Source organism: Chenopodium album, chromosome 13, assembly GCF_948465745.1.
Source record: "Chenopodium album chromosome 13, dcCheAlbu1.1, whole genome shotgun sequence".
NCBI lineage: Eukaryota > Viridiplantae > Streptophyta > Magnoliopsida > Caryophyllales > Amaranthaceae > Chenopodium > Chenopodium album.
This window is the reverse complement of record NC_137846.1, coordinates 13,220,407-13,228,390: the sequence shown is the minus strand read 5'-3', so window position 1 is coordinate 13,228,390 and position 7,984 is coordinate 13,220,407. Positions and strand designations below refer to the sequence as shown.

The 7,984-nt window shown below is 35.1% G+C and overlaps 1 protein-coding gene across 1 annotated transcript; it reads right to left on the bottom strand.

Annotated features, from left to right (window-relative positions):
- Positions 1–965: 965 nt before the first annotated feature.
- Positions 966–6,791, bottom strand: LOC145576358 (myosin-binding protein 1-like). Its single transcript, XM_081634126.1, has 4 exons — positions 6,476–6,791; positions 4,785–6,004; positions 2,340–3,864; positions 966–1,404 (listed from the first exon to the last, which is right to left on the bottom strand). The coding sequence occupies exons 2-4, from the start codon at positions 5,887–5,889 to the stop codon at positions 1,401–1,403; spliced, it is 2,634 nt and encodes an 877-aa protein (XP_081490252.1). The 5' UTR covers positions 5,890–6,004; positions 6,476–6,791; the 3' UTR covers positions 966–1,400.
- Positions 6,792–7,984: the final 1,193 nt, after the last annotated feature.

Genomic DNA, 7,984 nt, shown 5'->3' with positions numbered 1-7,984 from the left:
GTAACTTTTTTTATCTTATGAAATCTATCTAAGGTGGCGCGACACTTGACGATTTTTATTTTATAAAATCTATTTAAATCTATCCAAGGTCGCACGACACTTGGCGAAAAATTGGAATGCCAAATGTCGCTATTTCGTGACCTGGTTAAAAGTTTAGCTTTATTATATTAGTTATATGATATGATATGATATGTAATTTTTTATAGATGCATGATTGCGTACTATAAAGACTAATATGATTAATCTAGTATATAATAAGGTTTTATACGAGTAATAAATTAACGTACCCACTTTTTTTTTTTAGAATTTGTGTTTTTTCAATATAAAAGAGTGTGTTGTTGATTTTGAGGTTGACTTTGAGGGTGGTACTCGTGGTAGGTTTGAAGTAGTGTAATTGAAAGTGTTGTAACAACTTTTTCATCATACGAAGTACTAATAGCTTAGATTAGTGTTGGAGATTACAATCATACAAATATTGATATCCTCATTTTAATTCGAGTTTTGTCATAATTTAATGCAATATCTATATCCCTATTTCTATCATCTTCCTCATATACAGCTGAAAATTATAATAAATGACCTATCTAATAAAATCTCTTCTTACCCTGTTTATGAAACCAGAATTGTGTAAAAACTAAAAATATGATATTGCACTGTCAACAAAGAAAAATAGGTTAATCTTGAGATTTACACATCTGATATCTTGATAGCAATTCACATTGGACAACTGACTAGATAAGGGGGATTGGGAATTTGGGATTGGGGTTATTCATGAAAGAAAAGCTGGACATTTGAAGGTTTTTTGCTAATTCTGAGACTGAAACAACAACAACAACAACAACAAAGCCGTAGTCCCAAAATGAGACTGATATTTCACATTCAGAGCAACAGAAACTTCCTCTGTTCCCCTGCCGGCTGTTCGTGGAGCAGTGGAAGTTTAACATCATGAATACAATGTTAACAGATTTTTGCAAAACTAAACTCTGTGTATTCGTAATAGTGTTGATATACAAGGTTGGCAAGCAGGCAACCTTTATGTATTCTGCTTACTTTACACCCATAAATTAAACAATGCAAGTATACAACAGCTCTCTATCTCCTCTTTTACTTCTAAAATCTAGTAACAAGAGTATGATTCATAGTTATCATACATTCAACACTATCATTATAATAACAAAAAGACCGAGAAGAAGAAATTAATATAATGGAAAAACAAAAACTATGCACAAATAAATTAGTTGCAAGATGGAACTCTTCAAGCTGAGATATATACGCCCCAGAAGTGAACAAGTGATTCAATTCTTTTGATTTTTGAAATATGAAAGACAATGGCTTATGCTTCCACTGCAATGTTTACAGCGGTCACTGGTCAGATGAGCATAGTAGAACCTCTGCCATGATTACCTGAAAGATAAGAGACAAGTTAAGTGCCCATTTCAACAATACTTGCAAAAATATGTTGAGTCAAGAAAATTCCTTTTGATCGGGGATTAATAGTCACAGGTACTATCTTAGAATGTTTTTAAATAAACTAATGCAAAACCACTCAGCACTAGCTAATCTATTACCATGTGCTATACAAGAAGTCTGTAGAGTCAAAGCTTCATTAAAATTTACAAAAAGGCTAGTAGGAGATGGTTGCACCGTTGAAGAAATACAAATTGACAATTGATTAGTTCCAAGGAAGAAATTAAACAGTTGAATATAAATGTAAAAGGACCAGAAGTGAGTTTAGAAATTTACAACAAAGATCCAAATTTTGAGATGTGATGAAAAGTATTTCACCAAAGCACGACTGAATGCGCCCATGGCTTGAACTTCATTATGCAAGATCAAGTTCATTTCCTCAAATTTTTATAATCAATCAAGTATTCTGCCCTATGGTTAAAGAGCAAAAGAAAAGAAAAAGGGACAGAGGGTGTAATTTTAAAACACAGACTACAGGCCATTACAAGGTATTTGACTTAAGCTTGAAGGGATGTATTCAAAACTTTGATTTTTATAATTAAAAAAATTATCTTTGAGCTCAGTACAGGTAAAGCAGATACATTAAGAAGCCCCCTTTTTCAGATTTCAGAGTTCTCTATAAAACAGAAACAGGGTTCAGCTAAATGCAGAGGATAAGCAGCATATAATATCAATCTGCAAATACTTAGATTCCTAGCTATAGGGGAACACATCTATTTCTAGGAAAGATTCAAGATTATAGTGGAACTCAAGATCAACATAAAGGTAATTTGGTCCCAACACAATTTCAAGATTTTTACTAATGGGCAAATCCTCTCATGCAAGAAAACAGACATAATACATGACACGAAGAATATCAATAAAGCACTAACCTTTCTAGTGGGTGAAATTTAACATTCCTTCTGATCCCAATCTTCCGTAATTCTCGGAGGTGAGATACGATCTCCTGTATTAGGCCTTCCTCTCCATTTTTAAGTGTGTTGATAGAATGCTCAATAAAAGACTTGTCAGCTTCGAGTGCTTGTAATCTCTCACTAAGACTGGATACCTCATTAGCAAGTGCTACAATATCAGCTTCCTTAAGCATATCTGCTCCTTGTTCAGCTCCAGCAGACTTGGACTTCTTAAAAGAATGAGCACGTCTTACCAAAGTCTGATGGCTTCCTGTGGGAATGAAGCCAACTTTTTCTGATATTATGCCATTCTCATCAGTTTCTATCTTCACTTGACTCCTTTCAAACAGCTTCGGTTCACATAAATCCTGCCCTTGCTCTACTGATTGATGACCATTCGTCAAGTCTGAGTATGCTTTATTGCAGCAGAAAGCACTAAGCTTTTTCTCTAGATTAATTAGACACTCAGAAATATATTTCCTTTCATCTTCAATCACTAACAATTGATCTTGTGAACCAATCTTAGTGTTTTCATCCAAGGCATTAAAATTGTTAGGAGCACCTCTACTTTTCTCACTGTCAGTAGTACATGCATTTGAAGTCGACTCCCCAACATTCTCCAAAAGTGACTCATCTGGATATTTGGTTCGGTAATACTCAAGCTCTGCTTCTAAATCTTGAATCTCTTTCTCTTTCTCTGTTACAAGGTCGTTATACTTATCAAGAGCTTCCATGTCATATTCAGCTTGCTCTTCCATCATCCTTAGGTCATGTGAGGCTTCCATTTGCAAGGCAGCTTTTTCCTCCTGTAGTCTCTGGATCATTGCCATTGTTTCATTTGCAGCGATAGAAGAAGCATTCCTTTCTTCCTCCAACTCTTTCAGCAAAGCAATCAATAACTTTCTATCATGCTCAAGTTGCCGTCTCAACCGATCAAGTTCACTTTCTCCTTCAATTTCACTAACAATACTAAAGTCCAACGAGTCAACTCCAGATTCATTTCTATCAAGGGAAGTCTTAGAATCATTTCTTTCAAGTGAGCGCCTCTTTTGCAAAAGTTTCATCCCAACAGAGGTAGATGAATCATAAGCCTTGAGCTCATCAAGATTCCTAGAGACCCCAGGGCTCAATATATCATTGTAAAGAAATTCAGATCCTCGAGACAATTGTGAGAGCAAAATTTTTAAATCTGCACTGACTCTTGGTGAGTCCTTTCCAGACAGCTGCTCGGCCAGCTTACCAGACAACTGCCTACCCTTGCTGCTGATAGCTAGCTGATATGCATCACCAAGATCCAAATGACTAGGCTTTTGCAAGCCACCATCCTTATGTTCAGACCTCGCCTTTGAGCTGTTAAGACATGTATTACTTTGCAAGCTCTCAATCTCCTTAATTTTGTCAGTTCCATGTCCCAATGCTTGCGCATTGCCAGATTCTTTAATTTCCAAGTCATTTGAGTCGTTGACATCCACTTTTTCCCCCGCAATTCCATCTTCAATATTTGCTGCAAGCAGAAGCAGATCCAGGATTGTCAAATAGGGTGAGCACAATTAAAAAAAATATTATAGTTCAATTTTGTTTTAATAAATGCCCTCTGAAACTAAAACAATGTTATAGCTCATAAGTAATACCCATGTTTAAAGAAAAAAAAGGTATTAGAAAACTGAGCAAATTAAAAAAGGGGAAATATTAGAAAAGTAAAACAGAAAACTTAAGTCTATTGTGAACTTAGATCCCATGACCTTCCAGAGATAAGTTAAGAGTGGAGTAAAGGAATTGCTAGCAAGCTAGACTGCTAGAGCCTTATCATTAGTAAGATATGCATCAACATATTTGTACACAGGGTATACAAGTGTCTACCCTTTGCACTATATAAATCCACCACTTATGCAAGTCAGAGGTATCAGGGTTTAATCTATGCCAGGAACACCTGTAGATATTGGCAAGCCTAAGGCAAAAGGCAGACAATAAGATACGCTTCCTAGAATCCTAGTCCCTCCATCACAAAATATCTCACTTCAGAGATTTCCAGATTACGTGTTCATTATTCTCTGATATAATTACAAACCATGTCAGTTTATTTAAAATCTTCTGCTTAAAACTGATACAGGTGGAAAGAAATTATATGGTAAAAATCGTTAAAACCCTATGAAACATAGCAACTCAAATTTATTTCAAGTGAATTAACGATATGAACTGAACATTATCACAATGAGCTGACACTATAGTAACAAACTAACAAAGTGGTATTAGTTCTCTTCTAATTTTCCAATTACTTTCATCTCAAAATTTCACAAGGACCAATAAGGCACCAGAGGAAGGGGAAGGGGGGGGGGGGGTAATTATATATAGCACTGCAATAAAGATTAAAACTTAAAATGGGATAATTAAGGAAAATACAAGGAACAAATCTTCTCCACTTACATCCATCTACTGGAGTGCTGATAAAGATATTTCCATCATTTTGTGACTTCAACACATCATTCAAAGGTTTTGGATCTGTTGATGCAGATGTATGAAGATTACTATGAATCTCTTGCCAATTAAGTTCTTCCAATCCATGACCAATAGCAGAAGCAGGTGCTACTGATGGGTCGTCATGGAGATCAATGATGTTGGATTGCGCCAGATGTAATGTTTCTGAGGGTTCAGGTGATATAATTTTTAGATCAACTGGCATGTCACAGACAAGATCATCTTCGGATACAGAAACAAAGGTTTTAATTGGTGTAGAATCTAATATGATGTCTCTTAAAGGATCATGAGACATCAATGGTCTTGAGTCTTCAGCATCAGACATCTGAATATCTGATTCAGCATCTGAGGTGACTTTCAGCTCTGTGTATCCAAATTGATCCAAAGAAACCTCAGTTTTTCTTCCACTCTCAGCAGATGGTTGCTGTGACTTAGTTTCCTTTTTCAAATCGAAAAGATCTCGGCAAATTTCCCTGCTCATAGGCAAGTCAGGGTCGGTGTCATCAAACCCAAGCGACTTAGTCTGAAGCAATGTTTGGGCATGATGTCTTGAGGTCCACAGCTCATTACAACAGCAACAATGCTTCATGTTCAAGCCTGCGGTCTTCTGATCATTAATTACTGAGTCATCATCAATGCCACTAAGATCTTCTCCTCCCAACTTACCAACTAATAACCTGTATGTTTCAGCATTGGATTTATCTTTTGTAGCAAAAGAGAAGAGACAACTTTCACACATCCCACGAACATCAACAAGCTTCTCATGAAAATGACAGTAGACCATAGATGAGATCTCCAACTTGTGTTTTCCACATATCATATCCCGGTAAAATCCAACCCTTTCACTTCCAAGAATGTGATCAATCCTTGAACATAGCAAACAAGGGAGAGGCAGTTCGCAATAACGAGCAAATTTTGTGATCAAGTAACCAAACAGCCCATAAACAAGAAGCAAAACAATAAGCACCCATTCAAGTAGAGCTGATGCCAACACCGTCCTAAATGACCTATGGTGTTTTTGTGATTCGGATGACAACCGAAATATTCTGTCCATCCCGGCAGATTACAAAATCATATGCAGAACACAGGACAGAAACAAAATCAGCTGAAGCACGCTAACTGACCCAAGTTGAATTCAGTAACACCGGTGGAAAGCTGAAGCACATGTTCTAATGAACCAAGAAAACAATAATAGAGATCAGATGATAAAACCATCAATCTTAAAACCTAAACTCACTATCTACAATAAAGTTTCTTTCCAATACAACATGATCATGGTTAAACAATAAAAGATACAATAGCTTATAAACTAAGATATAAATCACCAAATAACATCCTTCATGCAAGATGATGTCAAATTGCCAATGCAACAGTAAATCAAATACAAATCCCATGTAGGATCAAAATCTAGAAAGCAACAAAACTTCCTCAGTCACGATCCATGCAAATATCAATCTGAACAGAGGAAATTCTAACATGATCAACCAAAAAAAGAAAGAATATGATAATAAAATCACAATTTCCAAAATCCATCATCAAATATGTCTACAAATTCTAAACCCCACCAAACAATAGTACAAAACCCATGAAAAATTACCAAATTTGCAAATTAATAACAACAAACAGGAACAAATTCTTACAAATTCAGTGCAGAAAACAAAAACCCAGAAACCATATATCCTCTGTTCTTGTACCCTCTTTATCAGAAGCAAATCATCAAACAGTTTCAGTGCAATGGAGGATGAACAAAAAAGCTGCCACTTTTTGAGTCTTGAGATTGGAAGAGAGAGAATGCAATTAAAATATGATCAAGGGTTATAATTAGTGAAGACAGATCTGCACGTAGTGATCAAATGAAGCCATGAAAATCAAAAAAATGAAAATGGGTCAAAAGATCAAATGAATGGAAAATGCCGACTAAGGAAAAAGTCGGCTGAGCGAAAGTAATGAAGCCACCTTAGTTGGTTGGTAATGGTCCCATTAATATATTGTTTTCAGTCATGAATTTGTGGATTTTCTTTATGTCTTTCAGATGAAAATGAAAGATTTGGGATGGAACCTAGTAACTATTTTTAGGTGGAGATCATGATTAGTTCAATAATGGTAGTGCAATTTGGCCAACTTCAATTCTATGTGCGCTACGAAGTTGACTTTTATGTGATTTAAAAATAATTAATCTTGTTATTTTAGGTTATATGAGTATTATTTTGTTGATTACTTATATATAAAAATATATATTATTTGTATGTGTTTTTATATGAGTATTAATAGTTTAATTTGCACATTTACCAAAATTTAATTCTGATGACAATATTGTAACATATCATTATTAATATGCATATTTGATTTGTACATAGCCAAGTTTTAAAATAACCAATAACATACATACGTTTGATTGATAGATAAAATTCTAGATTTCAAACGTAAAACATGAAGAGAGATGATCTAATTCTTTTGGCAATCTTTAGGGAATGTTTAAAGGTAAGCTTATAATCTAGTTATGAGTGAAAATGTGAGACGGAAGAAGATAAAGAAACACTTTTTATTTGATGGCCAAATTCATTTGTTTTAATTGGTTTTGTTGTTAGCAGTCAATTATCATCACATATTGAAAATAATTCCGTCGAATTGATACTTAAAATTACTTTTTTGTCAAAAAAATTAATGCAAGCCCAACAAGCAAGCCTATTCGTTGAATAAATAAAGCTATCATGCAAGCCTCATTCACAATTACGCTTAATTAAAGCCACATGAAAAACTTCATTTAGGAGTAACATAAACCATGTTATTCCTTAGAAAGCTCCATAATTTCATATACCAATGTCACTAGTATCACATCAACTTGCCTTTGTTCTAAAAAGCTTAGCTTCCTTGATTTTATTGTTTCACAAAGTATTGGAAGCCGCACCCAATGTTTTATGCGTGTCATTTTTTCATCATATCTTCCGTTGTCTCCACCAAACATCATCCATTAATGGTAGCTATAACTACAACAGATTTTTCAATCTCCTCCTCATCTTAAAAATCCTAAATATATTAGCAATATATCATCGTCATCTTCTTGCGATGAAGAACAAGTTTCCACCCGATGATAAGATGGTGGTGGTTACGGCAAAGGAGAGAAGCGAAGTCATTCGTGGCGGAAGAGA